This window comes from Salminus brasiliensis, chromosome 1 (genome assembly GCF_030463535.1).
Source record: "Salminus brasiliensis chromosome 1, fSalBra1.hap2, whole genome shotgun sequence".
In the NCBI taxonomy this organism is placed as follows: domain Eukaryota; kingdom Metazoa; phylum Chordata; class Actinopteri; order Characiformes; family Bryconidae; genus Salminus; species Salminus brasiliensis.
In genome coordinates this window covers 39,342,130-39,359,824 of record NC_132878.1, presented here as the reverse complement: position 1 = coordinate 39,359,824, position 17,695 = coordinate 39,342,130, and the positions used below count along the sequence as shown (strand labels likewise).

Sequence of the window (17,695 nt, the reverse complement as noted above, 5' to 3'; positions counted from 1 at the left end):
TTTTAGGAATGGCTTTACACAACCCCCATTGACGTGTGTTTTTGGGGTCTAGCTAATGCTTTGAGGTGGTGTTGAAGTATTCTGAGTCCTTCTTCATTATTCCATCCACTTTATGCAATGTACCATGTTTCACCGGCAGCAATACAACCCCCTAGGCATGATGCCACCACCACCATGCTTAACTGTTGGACAAGAAAGCACTGAAAGCCCAATATTGCCATGATGAGTGTAATATAAACCTTCATCTGCAACTGAACAATTCTCAGTGGCAAAGGAGAGGAAAACTATTCAGTTTTTTTTTATTTTACAAAGACGGTCTGAAGATTTTTGCTGCTAAGACTACCAATAGTGATTCATTCAGTATAATTCGGTTATGTGAATTGATTTCAAATGCGGACATATCTGATCAAAAAATATTTAATTGCATCTTCAGTACAATTTGGAATCTGGGAGGATATGAACAGTAGGCTACTTTAGTCAGGCTAGCTCTCAGAGGGTTATTTTTAAGCATATTGAACTGATGAGGAATCAACAACACTTAGTTACTTTACAGGATTCAGGGGGAATCTTGAGTAATATCAATCTGATCAATAAGATGTACTGAATGATCTGTCCAAGTACTGTCAAAACTGCCAGTACATAGTACGGGACTAGGTGTTAAACTTGGAGCTTTGACCCTGCATTAGTTTGCAGCTCACTCCCTGCTTCCCAACTTTAAGGAAACTCAGCGTTTACCGTTTACATAGCCAAGAGAAAAAACACTAAGTGTTACAGCGCAATTAATTTTGTAGCTCATTTGGGCATCAGTGGTGTGTGTGTGTATGCTTTTGTTCTTTATTTGAAGCGTTCAGACAGGCACAGCAGTCATTAATAACAGAGGAGAATGGCTATGCTGACTAATCAGTCCTTGTCTAATGTTCCGGCGTCTTGCTCCGTGCCTTCCCTTTAAATAACCTCCGCTGTGTTTTCCAATCAAGTCAAATTTCCTCTGCAAGATGAGCTCACTTTGTGTCCGGTCACGAGGATTGAGAATTGTTTATTTGTTTATTTGTTTGTTTGTTTGTTTATATCTGAACCACATAAGACAAACAAAGCTACTCCTGCAGCAAAGTCCTTATTTTTGTCCTCTCTTTTTCACACTTATCTTTTTTTTTGTTTGTTTTTCCTCTCCTCCAGAACACATTTATTTATTTGCTGGGTTTAATTAGACGGCTGCCCAGGCTTCTGCTTTCGTTGCGAGGCATAATCCTCAAAGTGCGACTGAAGATTTGACATCAATTTTGACTGAAAAACCATTGCCTAGTTGAGCACTGAGAGGGAGGTCTGTTTGTTTGTTTATTTGTTTGTTTCTGTGTTTTTGTACTGCACTTGGGAAAGCGTACTCATTATTAAAAGCCTAAGCCTTATCTCGCACACACATTCCAGGTCAGTCAGTTCCACTGCTTCTTGTCTCCTCCTTTCTTTATTTTCCATTAAAAAGTAAAGCCTGTTTGTATAATCATGTCACATGCTGTTTCTAGCTAGCCTGCCTTCCCTTAGTCATCTTGTGTGAAGGTGATGGTGCGAAACAGCGGCTGAACCCCTCCTGAAGATGCTTTTCCAGAGCGAGGATACTGAAGCATCGTCGAATCTGTAGGCCCGTACTGTCCTCTCGACCCCCCACCCCCATTCCCTGTGCTTTCAACCCGGTGAGATTGTTCTCCTAGTTCCTTTATCCAGCCCAGCCCAAGGAAAGGGATGCACAACAATGATGGCATCGTAATTCTATCTACAGACAATAAAATCAAATATCAGACAGCTGTGATTTGATGGTGTCTCTAAGACGCTGTGAGCAGAGCATTCAGCTGCTACATTACTCTGTTAGCTACTAACCCCCAGAACTAAACATTAATACCACAATGCTGGTTTTCCACAATTCCTCAGAGGGTACTTGGATCCATTTTTTGTTTGTTTTGAATTTTAATATTTGCTGGAAATAATAGTTTTGCGGGAGCTAAGATTGACCCGAATTGTGTGAGGCTCCCAGCCAGTGCGGGGGAGTTAGCAGCCCTGCTAGTACTCATTTTCCTAATGCTCACAACACACCAACACTTTCCCAAAAAACTGCCTCTTGTTAAAGAATTAAAGCTACTATCTACGTTTTACAAAACATAAAGCAAATAAAGACATTAACGCTAGTTGAATATACCCGTGACCCTTGTTGAATGCTGCTGTGTTCATGCTGTGGCAAGTTCATGTTTCGGGTAACTTGGCTATGATAGTTAGCATTAGCAGTAGACGGTTCATCGATTTAGCGGTCCCAAATCGGCCTGTTCTCACCGAAAATGTGTGTTTTCACTTCATACATTCAACGTTTTAGTGAAGTACAGTAATATGTAATTCCACATTAACAGTCCCAGTGCAAAAAGATGTACTTTCGGTAGCGCTACCTTTGCATGCACGTCAGAGACGTTAGCTAGCTAGCTACTGTGATGATATGTTGATATGGTGGTGCAGTGGTGGGAACATATCTCAATTAAAATAGATTTCAGGCATAAATGCTCTGGACAACTGAATTGTGGTTTAAATATAAAATCAATCTGCAACCTACAAGACCACAGGGTACAATCTAACATGGCGGTAAAATGTAATGTGGGAATGTTCAGTGGTTAAGTTCATGTATTATGCTCTCCATACTGACTTGTGGTTAGTAGTGTCTAAGCTTAGAGCTATGTTTTGGATCCTAGTCTCTCTGAATATAAGCGTCTGCTAAATTGCCTTAAATTGTAAATGTTCACGTAAATGTAGGTACTCCCCTGAGTGGCGCAACTGCCTTTATGTTGAACCCATCCTCAGGAGATGGCAGGTTCCATCCTTGGTAATGCCACAGCAATCTGTGGCTGAGAGTCTTACAGCGCATAGTTGACCTTACTTTCTCTGGGTTGGTAAATGGCCTTCTGTCTCCACCATCACTGTGGAGTGGGTGTCTGGTGTGGGCATCCGTTAGCTGACGCAACACAGTTGGCAGTTAACATTCTCCTTCAATGGAGTTCAAAATTCAAGATGGCCGCATCGCACATTAAGAGTATACAGCTTATTGGCACTTCTATAGGTTTGCGTCTTCTTAAATCAGTCATACACACAGTAATGTGGACATGTTTCCATGGTAGTTGGATGGGCAAAATATCATATGATGCATGACCTGGTATCGCTAACAATGCTAATCTGGGACATAAAAAGTTAGATTCACCATAAAACACTGGTAAAGGATTGTTATTCCCCCTCTTGATGGATGTCATATAGTACTATTCTGAAGCATCTAAATAACTCCACCCAGGCTAATGTAGCGCCTTCATGTGGCAGGGTAGTGTTAGAACTCATCGTCCAATGGTAAACAATGAGAGACGTTTTGGCTCATAGCTCTTGGTGTATTCTTCAAGCGAAAAAGGCAGAGGGTCACGCTCCTGGCAAGCAGCCAACATTAGATAAGGAGATACCAGTGACTATGTGACCTCTGGAAGAAAAAACCTTGACACTGATGAGCTCCTAGAAGCAATCTTGTCTCCTAGAAACCATCTTGGTATCCAGATGGTTGCAAAGGTCTTGCTAGGTGGTTCTTATGGTAATCTAGGTGGTTGCTAAGCTGCAGCTGAACCATTGGTATATGGTTGCTGGGCTATTCAGATGATGTGGTATTACAAGAGATTGCTGAAGTGTTGCTATGGGGTTCCTATGATATTTCACCTGGTTGCTAGGGCACTGAGTGATGGTTGGTAAACAATGAGAGACGTTTTGGCTCATAGCTCTTGGTGTATTCTTCAAGCGAAAAAGGCAGAGGGGCACGCTCCTGGCAAGCAGCCAACATTAGATAAGGCGATGCCAGTGACTATGTGACCTCTGGAAGAAAAAACCTTGACACTGATGAGCTCCTAGAAGCAATCTTGGCTCCTTGAAACCATCTTGGTATCCAGATGGTTGCAAAGGTCTTGCTAGGTGGTTCTTATGGTAATCTAGGTGGTTGCTAAGCTGCAGCTGAACCATTGGTATATGGTTGCTGGGCTATTCAGATGATGTGGTATTACAAGAGATTGCTGAAGTGTTGCTATGGGGTGCCTATGATATTTCACCTGGTTGCTAGGGCACTGAGTGATGGTTGGTAAACAATGAGAGACGTTTTGGCTCATAGCTCTTGGTGTATTCTTCAAGCGAAAAAGGCAGAGGGGCACGCTCCTGGCAAGCAGCCAACATTAGATAAGGCGATGCCAGTGACTATGTGACCTCTGGAAGAAAAACCTTCACACGAGACACTGATGAGCTCCTAGAAGCAATTACAGCGCTCTCCTCCGCTCTCGTTCCCTTGCTCACCCCCAATGGGTAAAATACCCTCTACGATAAGAAGTAGTACGAGGAGGAAAGCAATCCGTCACATGTTTACTCCGTCTCATTAACCATTCCTTGTTGTTTGGCTTATGTTTCTGTATCTAAATTCTACTGGCCGGTTTTCTGCTAAACTCCATTTCTCCAGACTGAAATGTCTGGCCAGTTGTTTGTCGTCACTGCGGAGAGTAGCGGGTGTTGACCCAGCCCAGTATGTAGCTGCTGCTGGCATTGTGCAGGTTCCTGTGAAGAAAGAGGTGTGGTTTCGCAGGGTTGCTGTAGCTGTGGTAGAGGCAGAAGTGAGCTCGCTCCAGCTCCCTCAGCAGGCTGAACCAATAGCGCACCACAGATGGCTCGTCTCCGCTCACTTCAAACCCCGGCCAGTGCACGTGGACCTCGAGGAGCAGGAGGCCCACTGAGGGCAAGACTCCTTCCAGAATCAGATTCTCTAGAATTTTCCATTCTGCGCTCTCCATGTCCACCTTCAGCACGTCCACCTGCAAGAGACAGAAAGGCAACCGTTCATTGAGCACTTTTTGTACAAGCAAGCAGTAAATCAGCGACACCTGACAATCCACTTATACAACTAACTATACTGCTAGGTGGTTCTTATGGTAATCTAGGTGGTCGCTAAGCTGCATCTGAACCACTGGTATGTGCTTGCTGGGCTATTCATATGATATGGTATTACAAGAGATTGCTGAAGTATTGCTATGTTGCTATATAGGGTTGCTAGGGCACTGAGTGATGGTTGGGTAGGCTAGTAGGAGTAGCTGAGGTACAAACAGATGCTTAAAATGTCATTGTTAATGCTAGCCTTCACTCTCTTAGCACTGGTAGCATTGTGTGAAAGTGGGAATCTCGAGCTAGGAGGTGGAATTGGACACAGCTAAATTGAGGGAAAATTGTGAGGAAAGCAAGGTTCGAGGAGAATTAGCTTTTATGCTGCATTCCATGTGAACTGGAATGTTGGAATGTTGGAGATTTTAATTGGTGGTGCTATCTTGCTATGGTGTTGCTATGTGGTTGTTATGGTATTTCACCTGATCGCTAGGCCTCTGAGGGATGGTTGAGTAGGCTAGCAGTTTATCGGACACCTTTCTTAGTGTAAATCTCAAGACACATACTTAGGATCTACTAAGGATTTGTGATATGAGTATGGGTCAAATATACAGTGTTGTGAAAACAGTGTGTATAACAGGATAAATAAACACCAGTCGGCCCTGTGTGAAAAAAAATATTAGTAAGGTACTCCTCCAAATAATCACATTTAGTTAAGAGTTGAGATCAGTTAAACTAGAGTGTTGAATAGGATAATAATAATAATTAATGCCAAAAATGGACTCCACAGCGACAGCCATTGTCTCTAAAAGAAGAAATTGTTGCCAACTTAGCATAATTATCCAGGAGGACCAGAAAAACAAGTGCTGCATCTAAGGAACTGTAGGCCTTGGACAGCATTCATTAATGACTCTGTGGACCGATGAGTCAAAAGTGGACTTCTTTGGAAGACAGGAGTCAATACATCTGGTGTAAAGCTTAAACAGCAGTCAAACATGGTGGTGGTACTGTGATTTTCTTAACCTAGCCCAAGAAGACTCGTACCTCATACTTCGGCAGAACATTAAATGAGTTCATGCTTGAAAGCCCTCTAATGTGGCTGAATTATAGCAATTTGGTAAAGAAGAGTGGACCAAAAATCCTGCTAGTGTCCAGTATTTCGCACAAGACGCTAAATGATTTTAGTTAAGGTGTTGCACTATTTTATTTATTATCTAAATTTCAAATTTGACTGAATTTGCACCTTAAATACTATATGCTATAACTAACTATAAGTCTCCTTGCGTGTTTACGGTAGTAACTCTTTCAGATGACACTGCGCGAGGATGATGGGGCTATAAATACCTGTGGGGTGTGTCTCATTGGATTGTTTGGATGTTGTTGATTGGCTAAAAGGAGTGACTGCATTTAGGCATGCCAAAGAGACCATAGTGTGAAGGAAGTAGCTGAATTTGCAGATGTAGGGAAGAGTACGGTTATGCAGGTCTATCAGCAGTGGCAGAAAGACCCCAATCTACGGGAAATTCTCAGGACCTTACAAATATGTATAATGTGTGTGTGTGTGTGTAGTTGTTGTCATATACCAACCTATCAAATTCTGTTATAGATTATACAGTAGAATGTGTTCTGCTTGTTTTGTCGATCATGCTCCTGATGAAAGCCTCATTCCTCACAGTTGAACAGTCAGTGTAGCTGCTGGACCAGTTAAAGACACTCTTGACAGGCTTTGTTTTACTGAGAGCATGTGGCGGTTCTAGTACGTTTAAGGTTCTAAGTGGCTGTCTGGCAGCAGAATTTTCGTTAGCAAATCAGACAAAGCGCACCTAAAACACGACTGCGCTGAGCTCCCTTGCCTCATTACCTCTCAACAATTCCAGACTTTCATTAAAAGTTGGGCCCGCACTTTATTGCTAGAATGAATCACAATGGTTTCCACTGAACTCATTTCCGTTCATTGGGGAGCTCGGCTCCTTGAGTTGGCTCCTAATAATAATTGAATTCACACTTAACAAGACACAGTAGGCTTTCGTTACCAATAGGGGGTCATTTTAATAATCGTGGCCTCTCTTTCCCCTAAGGGAAGCTTGCATAAGTCCCTGTTGTATACTGACATTCCTGAGCAGTGCCTCTATAGTACTTGAAATCCTGTGGAAATGACTGCCTATTGGGCCTGTACATAGTTGGATCCAGATGTCAATTATCAAATGTTTAGCTTTTTTATTAACCACAGACTCAGAGCAGGTGTCTCGCATGTCTCGCCTCGCCTCTAGACATGTTTTTTTTTTTTTTATGGAAGTCTATCTAGTAGATTTCATAGTCCCCAGTGACCACAGATTGCAATATTTGTGCGCATTGGCCAAGAGCCTTGACTGCTCCAAATGGTGCCATCTTGTTTCCTTAAAAAAAAAAGAAAGCGGGAAATTAGTTCAGCAAAGTGGCTCTCTTCAGAAATGAAAGAAAGATTGCTGGATGGGAACGAGGGAGGGAGAGAAAGGGAAAGTAGGGCAGCTGTTCTTGGGGGCAGAGGAGAGAAAGGTGGACAGCATCTAAACGCTGTGGCCTGAATTGGTGTTCTCACCCAGAGGGAGATCTGGCTCAGAACACTCGTCCTGTAATGTCCTTCACACAGCTGCTATCCAGCCTACCTCTCTTCCCCCAACACTCACTCACTCACTCACTCATTCTCTGTAAGAGTGTCTGTCTGTTATCTCTGTGAGCTTGTTTTCATCTCAGTTAAGCAGATATGAAATATGGCACTCCATTTCTACTAATAATAAACTGTCAGTGGGACTATCTTTCTAGAAGACTGAACAACGGCTCATATCCATACGGTTGCTAATTGTTCTTTTAGTGAAATTACAGTTTTCCGCAAATGTCAATGAACAGCTAATAAACAAAAATATAATAATTATTCCAGAAATTATTATGGTAGCTGCACAACTCCCTTCACAGCCTGCAAACACTTCTTGACGCCTTTCTATTCTTGTTTGAGGAATTTTCACCCACTTTTCCTCACTGAATGCGTCTTGTTCTGAGATATTCTTGAGGTGTCATTCATGCCCAGAATCTACCAACAGATGCTCAGTTGTGCTGACTAATGTCATGGGACTGTGTGAGCCATTTCAAAAGCTCCTCAAAAAAGCTCAATTTTGAGGTACGTTTTGAGGTTTGATCACTGTCCAGTTATGGAAGCCAGCTGCGTTTGAGCTTTGGATTCCTGACTCTCTGGGTCACATGTTCTTCTTGAATCTGCTGATGTTTACTGGTATGCACTCTTCAATCTATCTGGAAAATCTGTTTGTTGACACTGACTGCCACACAACCACAAAGCACTGGAGATCCACCTCCATGCATTTCCCATTAAATGCCACCCTTTTTTGACCTGCAGAATAACAAAGGTGATTGTGACCGAGGCCTTTACTCTTGTGATGAGTGTGGTTTCCTTCTGATGACTCTTTTGATAAACATGCAGATGGTTTGGGTGAGTAACGTTGCACAGTAGAGCAGTGCCCCACCACTCCTATGTCAGCTTAACTTCTCTGCAGGTCATTTGTGTTATGCCAGCATACAAGCAGCAGTTGTTGATCCTTGGTGTTCTTGCCTTGTCCTCCACGGTTCTCCTCAACTGCCTTGTTTTTGCTGAGGCTGATTGAGGCTGTAGATTCTCAACCAGCTGCTTAAAGGAGCGCATAGTTGTGTTGTCCGGTCTGCCTAATCAGTCTTAAGAAGTCCTAATCAGACCTAAAAGTCAGTTAATCTTACATTCAGATCTAAAAAAAAATAGCAATAACTGGAAGGGCATCCAAACTTGTGTCACATGCCATGAATTAACACTTGAAGACAAAATAAATAAATGAGTTTGCTGGAGAAGTGTTTCCTTCAATATTCAGCAAAATATGTAAACAGTACTGCAGCTGATGAATTCAACATCGGCCTGTGAACCAGCTTATAGAGCTTGAGCCCCCGGTTTCTTATGTTGCTCTCCGCAGAGAGAAGCAACTAGATAAGAGAAAAAGCCGACTCTCAGATTGTGCCAGTGATTGATACATCATTATGCTGAGAGCTGTGAGTTGGTGCTGCATGCTGAGTCACTGTTTATAAAATGATGGGTCATGATAGTCATTCTCTCTCTGCTGCCTGCCCATTTTAACAGTTAATAGCTTTCCTTTTTTTTTTTTAAATGATTAAACCCTCCTCTGCACTCTGTATAAATTAAAGGTTTCCACAGCTCCAAGTGTCTGTCACAACGTCCCTAAATCATTGAACACATTGGCGAATCAGGCCTGAAAAGGGGTCCATTGTGTAAGTTGATTGAAATCATCAGCTAATTACCGAGCTCTTGATGAGCTGAATTCTGAAGTCTGTAAGAGCAGTGAAAACATCTCAGCACTGATAAAAAAAAAAATGTTCCGGCTTTCTGATGTTGGTGAGATGTGTAATTCACGTTTAGGGAATGGTAGAGAGGTAATTTAAGCATGTGCCCCTTGAGTGGGACATTAATGATCCAGTTTTAATTACTCTCTTGCCAGAAAGGAGAATACTCCCCAAAGAGATTCTGACTCTTTTCCCTCCTGTTCTCCACAACTACAGTCAGTAGTGATCTTGCATACATTCTCCACACTACCCTCCACTGTACATCCGAAATCCCTCAGCAGTGCTCCCTATTCCCTGTACATTACGCCCTCCACAGTACTCCCTGTTCTCATTCCCTACACCCTCAGCAGTGCTCCTTATTCCCTGTACATTACACCCTCCACAGTACTCCCTGTTCTCATTCCCTACACCCTCAGCAGTGCTCCCTATTCCCTGTACATTACGCCCTCCACAGTACTCCCTGTTCTCATTCCCTACACCCTCAGCAGTGCTCCCTATTCCCTGTACATTACGCCCTCCACAGTACTCCTTGTTCTCATTCCCTACACCCTCAGCAGTGCTCCCTATTCCCTGTACATTACGCCCTCCACAGTACTCCCTGTTCTCATTCCCTACACCCTCAGCAGTGCTCCCTATTCCCTGTACATTACGCCCTCCACAGTACTCCCTGTTCTCATTCCCTACACCCTCAGCAGTGCTCCCTATTCCCTGTACATTACGCCCTCCACAGTACTCCCTGATCTCATTCCCTACACCCTCAGCAGTGCTCCCTATTCCCTGTACATTACGTCCTCCACAGTACTCCCTGTTCTCATTCCCTACACCCTCAGCAGTGCTCCCTATTCCCTGTACATTACGCCCTCCACAGTACTCCCTGTTCTCATTCCCTACACCCTCAGCAGTGCTCCCTATTCCCTGTACATTACGCCCTCCACAGTACTCCCTGTTCTCATTCCCTACACCCTCAGCAGTGCTCCCTATTCCCTGTACATTACACCCTCCACAGTACTCCCTGTTCTCATTCCCTACACCCTCAGCAGTGCTCCCTATTGCCTGTACATTACGCCCTCCACAGTACTCCCTGTTCTCATTCCCTACACCCTCAGCAGTGCTCCCTATTCCCTGTACATTACACCCTCCACAGTACTCCCTGTTCTCATTCCCTACACCCTCAGCAGTGCTCCCTATTCCCTGTACATTACGCCCTCCACAGTACTCCCTGATCTCATTCCCTACACCCTCAGCAGTGCTCCCTATTCCCTGTACATTACGCCCTACACAGTACTCCCTGTTCTCATTCCCTACACCCTCAGCAGTGCTCCTTATTCCCTGTACATTATACCCATTCCTTATACCTTATAGAGGCCTCTAAAGAATAAGCCCAAATTTCATCATCAATGTCTCATGAATCCAAACCAACTTTCATCCAACAAGAAGCCTCTCTTGGATGTCAAGACGAACAGGAGTCTAACTGTGTTTTAGTCAGTTTTTGGAAAGCTCTGTTTTAGAGACACTGGAACACTGCTACCATATTTAAATGGTGGTTTAAGCTAAATCTCAAGCGAGCTCAAAATGGTAACTTACCCCTAGACACTTGTGCACAGATGCCATTGTTGGAGTAGGCCAGAGGAACGAGTTGCTGATGCTAATTTGTATGTATTCTTCATACTTTTCCCCACCTGGCTTGGAAAAATGAATCAATCACACGTGCCTGAGACGCGTCAGTTCACTAATGCTATGCACTGGTGCGTGGCTTGTAGCCTTTTCTGTTTCAAGGGCCTGGATTTAATTTGCAACAATTAAACTGTTGCTCATGCAGCGAGAAACAAGGTGGGAGGGAGGAGGGCGAGTGATATATGCGGGAAAGGGAAAAAATTGGCATCTTGGGATTTGGCGCATAAATCTGAAGCAATTATCGCTTTGATAAAAGAGAAAGAAAAATTGGTCTGTTTCTGTCAGAAAGAGTTGTGAAAGACGTTGACGGATGAGCCAGCTGCTGGGACGCTTCTGCCGTGACATCACGGGTCTCTGACTGTAGGCCTGTGACAGTGCTGTCATTGTGACAGAGCTCAATACAAGTCCAGCAGCTGTGGCGTGAGGATGAGGCTCGGTTTAGTAAAGCAGTAGTGTTAAATATTCGTGCAGCAATAACGCGGTTATGGCTGTCCCTCTTTCAGCAGATATAAAAACAAACCAATGCTCAGCTCCTCGCTGAGTTAGCTGTGCCTGGGGTGCTAATTTGCTATGCAGATGGCTATCTAATCAGTCTGAGTGCTATTGCTGGCAGGCCCACAGAAATCTCATGTTTTGCTGAATGATGATAATGATGATATGCAGGATAAACTCTTTCAGCAAAGAGCGTCTCCTCTTTCTTCCAGCACAAGCAGGACTATGGATGAATGCACAATAAGCTAGGCCATGCTGTAGCCATCTCCTCACACAGCCCACCTCATTGCAGAGTGAGGAATCTCTTTCTGTTTTGCTGGGATTTCAGCAATCTTATACATGTAATGTACATTGTCCAAATGTATCTAGACACCCCTTTTTATTATTGAAGTCAAATATTTTAAGGTGTACCCATTGCAGACATGGGCTTACAGTTGCATGCACAGCTTGTAAAATGCTATTGAATCCCATTAGGATGAGTCGGAGTGGTGTTTGTGATCTTCACTACTATTCTCATGACATACTGCAATCAAATCACATTAAACTTCAAACATCTACTCTTAATCCTTCCCAAAAGACTAGAGGCTGTGACGGCAGCACAGCGGGGAGTCCTTATTAATATCGTTAGATGAGCAGGGGTGCAAACCTTTAGGCAGGTTTAATGGAGATTTCATGAAGGAACATTTGTCTAGAAACAATGTCCCCCGAAGTCTATTTGCTGCTGGAACACCCATTAACCTCTAATGAAGCTTCCTGACACTGGGCCCTACGTTGTCTTCAGATTGCATAATACCATGCACACAGTCAAGGCATCCATGAAACCATCTTTGAATCTTCACCATGTTTGACCATAGGGACCATGCTCTTTTCTTTTAATGCCTGGTTTTACTTTCTGTTAGTGGTACAATGATGTGCTTTAGCAAAAAGCTCTATTTTGGTCTCATTTGTCCATAGGACTTCCTCAGGTAAGTCCTGGTGGAGTACTCCAGGATCACATTCCTTAGCATCCCATTTTATGGTGATGATGACAACAAATTCAGAGTGCGACCTGGCATTGTCGTACCTTTTGCCTGCAGGCCAGCTTGAATTTGTTTGGAAGATGACTGAGGTTCTTTAGCCACCATTCAAGCAATCCTTCGTTGCAATCCTCAACAAATTGTTCTCTTCCGTCCACATCCAGGGAGGTTAGCTACAGTGCAATTTGCTGTATACTTCTTAATGACGTTGTGCATAATGGACACAGGACCTTTCTGGACCTTTCTCCATTTAAATTGTCTGAATGTGTGGTTATTTTTGCACCACCTGTTATTTGACATTAGTACAAATTAGTGAAGCATCACTCAACTAAAGTCCAACTGTTTCTTACTATTTTAAAAAGGTGCCAATAATTTTGTCCAGTCCATTTCTGGAGTTCTGTGTGGATGATATCAGATTTTACTTTTTTTATGGCGTTCCAGTGCAAGCAAAACAAATGAAAACATGTGAATTTTAAAGTATTTGTAATTGCAGCAATGTTCTGGGAAAAGTTGAGTGTTCTCCAATAAGTGCAGGGGTGTATCATTAATATGGGCCATGACTGTAGACTGTATGGACTGGGGAGTGAACAGTTTGAGACTTTCATGTTTCATGTATATAATTTTTTGCATGATATGGGCCCATTCTTTTTCAGTGTACTTTTTAACAGGGCTGTATCAAAGTGTATCTTCTGCTCCAGGGGATTTAATGCTTGTTGGATTGTCTGATGTGTTGGGGCATATAACAGATTTACTTTTTAATCTCCTATACTAGGAAAAGTCACACCCTTGTAAACTATTCAGTATGTTGTGCCAAACTGTTTCACTTCTAAATATTCTATCCAGATTCATCTGGAATCTGACAGTGCTAGAATTTGCTGAGGCCTGCTCACGCTGCCTAGTGGATCTTTTGACACCAGGCATTTTCCTGAAGTACTCAATATAAAATGAAGTGCTCATGATTGCTTTTAGAGGCCATTAGAGCTGTTTGACTGTCAAGTCTGTCAAGAGAGATAGCCTGAAGGTATTAAACTGCCATTAACCCTTAGAAACTGCAGCGACAACAAACGCATGGTGTAATCTGATATTATCTGTCATCCGTATCTGGTTAAAACAACGGTGACATTTTGATTAATCAGATTTATTTGATTTGATAACAGAACTCCCTGCTCTACACCCACCTCAAATGGACCATGGATCTGCAGCATCTGCATTCTAGAGGCCAAAGTATACCTGCTGATGGTGTGCTCACTTTACATTGACAAGTGGCAAGAGAGAGCTTGGTTTACATAATCTATGTTTAAACCATTTCAATAATAATACAGTAATAACAGTACAGTAAACAGTAACCTCTCTAGGCTCCTAAAAGGCTCTCCAAACGTTAGCCTTTTGTGGTCACCTGTCTGTGTCCGAAGTCATTGAGGATGGTGGCCAGCTTCTTGGTGCTGCCGTGCTGCCTCTGAGCTGGGATGGCAGGGTTGGGGTCCCTCCAGTCCACAGAGAGTCGGTGGAGCCACATGTGAGAATCCTGCAGATGAGCTTCTTTAATGCTGGGGTCAAAGCTATGAACTTCACAGCCTGCTTTAGCTAATACTCTCTCCAGCCACTTATCCTCACCACCCAACCTAATGAGAGAAAGAGAGAGGGAGAGAAAGAAAAAAAGAGAGACAGAAAGACAATGTGAACCTTCATGTGAAGGCCCTGAACTCTGACGGATGGGTAAGCTTTTTAACAGTTCTTCTAAAACTCCTACTCAGCTGCCCTTTGGAGTGAAATAAGAGCAGGGAAGAAAGAAATGGTTTTATGAACCTCAGAAGATAAGCCCAGTAAGTGCACAATTAAGCAGCCGAGAGCCAAAGTTCAGGCTGAACTTAAAGAGATGTGGCTGTGCTCCAGCAGAAACCGGATCTTAGACTGCTCTACCTTCAGCTTAAGGGGCTCTGGAGTCATTGGATGCAGCACAGAGCCGTGGACTTCCTATGTTTGCTTGTTCAGATATGATCGTCTTTGTCTTGGTTAAAAAGTGAACTTTCTTGTGCTGCCTTCAATATGAATTAAACATTAGCTTATTCAAATGAACTTTTAACCAAGCCATTCCCTCTCTGCAGTTTTAGTTAATCTACCCATTTGTTAATAAAAAAAGAAGCATGACCATAGTTAAGTCAGACTTCATAGAGAGACCCATACCAAAGCTGATAATTCAGTTATAACCAGTTATGACCAAAGCTTAGTGAGGCAGGAAAACAAGATAATTCAGTTATGACCAAAGCTTAGTAAGATAGGAGAATAAGATAATTAAGACTTGATAATTAAGTTATGACCAAAACGTTGTAAGACAGGAGAATAAGATAATTAAGTCTTAATAATTCAGTTATGACCAAAGGTTTGTAAGACAGGAGAATGAGATAATTAAGTCTTAATAATTCAGTTATGACCAAAGGTTTGTAAGACAGGAGAATGAGATAATTAAGTCTTAATAATTCAGTTATGACCAAAGGTTTGCAAGACAGGAGAATGAGATAGTTAAGTCTTAATAATTCAGTTATGACCGAAGTTTAGCAAGGCATGGTAATGAGAGGATTATGCCTTGATAATTCTGTTGTGACCAAAGCTTTGTAAGACAGGGGAATGAGATAATTAAGTCTGGATCATTCAGTTATGACCAAAGCTTTGTAAGACAGGGGAATGAGATAATTAGGTCTTAATAATTCAGTTATGACCAAAGCTTTGTAAGACAGGGCAATGAGATAATTAAGTCTGGATAATTCAGTTATTACCAAAGGTTTGTAAGACAGGGGAGTGAGATAATTAAGTCTGGATAATTCAGTTATGACCAAAGCTTTGTAAGACAGGGGAATGAGATAATTAAGTCTGGATAATTCAGTTATGACCAAAGGTTTGTAAGACAGGAGAATGAGATAATGAAGTTGATAATTCATTTATGACTAAAGCTTAGTAAGGCAGGAGAATAAGATCATTAAGTCTTGATAATTATGACCAAAGCTTAGTAAGGCAGGAGAATAAGATGATTAAGTCTTGATAATTCTGTTGTGACCACAGCTTTGTAAGGCAGGAGAATAAGATAGCTAACTCTTGACAATTCAGTTATGAGTAAAGCTTAGTAAGGCATGAGAGTGAGATCATTAATTTGTGGCCATTACTTAGTAAAACAGGGGATTTAGTTAATACCATGATTAATTTAGTATTAAATTAATAAACAAACCAAAAATGCACAAACAATAAGACATGATAATAAGATAATGTTGTGGTCATAGCACAATATTTGAACATAATTTTGTGAGATGGACCATGCCCCATGCCCCATGCTCTTTATATACCCCGTGTATATACACCTCATTGAACAAACATTGCATCCACCTCCACCTCGTCGCATCTGGCTTCACGCGCAGACCACAAGAAAGCTGACCCAGACTCCAAGCCAAAAATATTCTCTGAGTCTGTCCTAGCACTAGCAAATTAGGTTGTAACCATGACTTAGTAATACGTGGGAATGAAATGAGTTTAGTCATGATAACTGACCTAGTTATGGGAATGGGATAATGAAGCTGTGACCACAATTAATGAAATGTTAATGCGTAAACACATCCAACTTTTTATATGCTTCACAGTTGTCTTTCAAAGGCCAGAGGGAACCATCCTCTTCTTGGCCACAAGAAGGCAAAATGGTGACGACATAATAGCTCACTAGTAATCGTATTCATTCGACAAGGCAGTTTATGCGCAGTGCTCGCTTTATTATGCCAGAATGCAAAAGCTTACTTTTTACTTCTGGCTGTGTAACCAAGTCAAAAGACTGACTCAGCACTTGTTCAAAGCATTGCGCTTTGCTCAACCAACTTAAGCTCAGGCTCTCCTTCTGATGTTCTGCTCATGTATTCATGTCTCCCTCCTTCGCTTTTCTGCTTCCTTAGGGAAAGCGTAGCTAAGGGAGGCTCTCTCAGACATGATCACTTGCGGTCGGTTTATTGCATTTCCGCTGGGGGAAGACGGGGTGTGGAGAGAGAGAGAGAGAGAGAGAGGGCGAGAGAAAGATGTATCTGTCTCTAGCGATTCATTTAGCTCACTAACACCCAAAGACACTTAGATCATGTCTTGTACTGTGATGTGTCTCTAGGGAAGTGGTAAATGAGATCACAGAGAAGGAACTTCAGAGATTCAGTCCAGACGCTACACGTACTGCTGGGATCTCTATACCGAATTTACATAGATAATGTATAGCATGTAGTTCAACACTAATTGAATGGTAAAACCACAATAAAGGGCTTCATCATGAAGTATAACATCAGTTACAAAACTAATGTGAACCATGAACCATGAAAAGATTAGCTCCATGCCCCATTAACCTTTCAAGGCAAACTTGGCAACGCATCATCGTGCAGAGCTTTTGTAATGTTCCTGCAGTGTCTTCTAAATGAAATGTACTTCACTTTTTGGAAGCAACCACATTTAAAACTTGGTTGAACTCTGTAAATTCCTCTGCAGAATTGTGCTGTGTAGCTCAGAGGGTCACTAGTTATCATTGCTAGTTCTGCTAGTGTCTGATTCTTGTTGTACCGGCATATTCGGGCTGAAAATTAGCCGTTACCAATCCATAGCTGATTGATCCTTCCATCTTGAGTTTGAGGTTATGCTGAAGAATCCTGAGGTAGACCTCCTTCTACACTACTACATCCACTTGCTACAATATACCAGTTCCTCTAGCAGCAAAAACCCCAGAGCATGTTACTACCACCACCATGCTTAAGAGTTAATGTAAATGTAAATGTAAATTATTAAACTCGCTTGACTGTAGACAGTAATCAGAACCTTCCAGGGGTGTGCCTGCTGGTTCTTTGGTTCTTGTTCCTGACCCCCTCCTTTTAGCTGAAGGGCACAGTTTGGGTCTTCCTCACAAACTGGGCAAAGTGGCTACACCTCCCAAGTTGTTCTTATGTACAGTTGTTTTGAACTGATGATCTCAATCTCCAAGAGACATTCCTGACTTCTGTGAAACTACAATCATACTTTTTAGATCTGCACTGGGCTTCTTAGACTTTCCCATTGTATGGTGTGTTGGTTAATCCAATGAGTGCTGTCAAGCAAACCCTTTTATGTGGCCATAGAAACACTACCAGCTATAATCCATCATGATCACTAACAAGAAGTTAAGAAGTCTTCGCCTTGGCAGATTAAAATAGTTTGCAGAACTTTCAGCACCATTAAAA

At 42.4% G+C, this 17,695-nt stretch overlaps 1 protein-coding gene across 1 annotated transcript in view; it reads right to left on the bottom strand.

Annotated features, from left to right (window-relative positions):
• Positions 1-3,883: 3,883 nt before the first annotated feature.
• mettl24 (methyltransferase like 24) overlaps positions 3,884-17,695 on the bottom strand; it is a 49,056-nt gene continuing 35,244 nt past the window's right edge. The window contains exons 4-5 of the mRNA XM_072695926.1: positions 13,870-14,095; positions 3,884-4,853 (exon numbers count right to left, since the gene is read on the bottom strand). Of these exons, the coding sequence (XP_072552027.1) occupies positions 4,533-4,853; positions 13,870-14,095 (547 nt within the window). The 3' untranslated portion in view covers positions 3,884-4,532. The remainder of the gene's footprint in view (positions 4,854-13,869; positions 14,096-17,695) is intronic.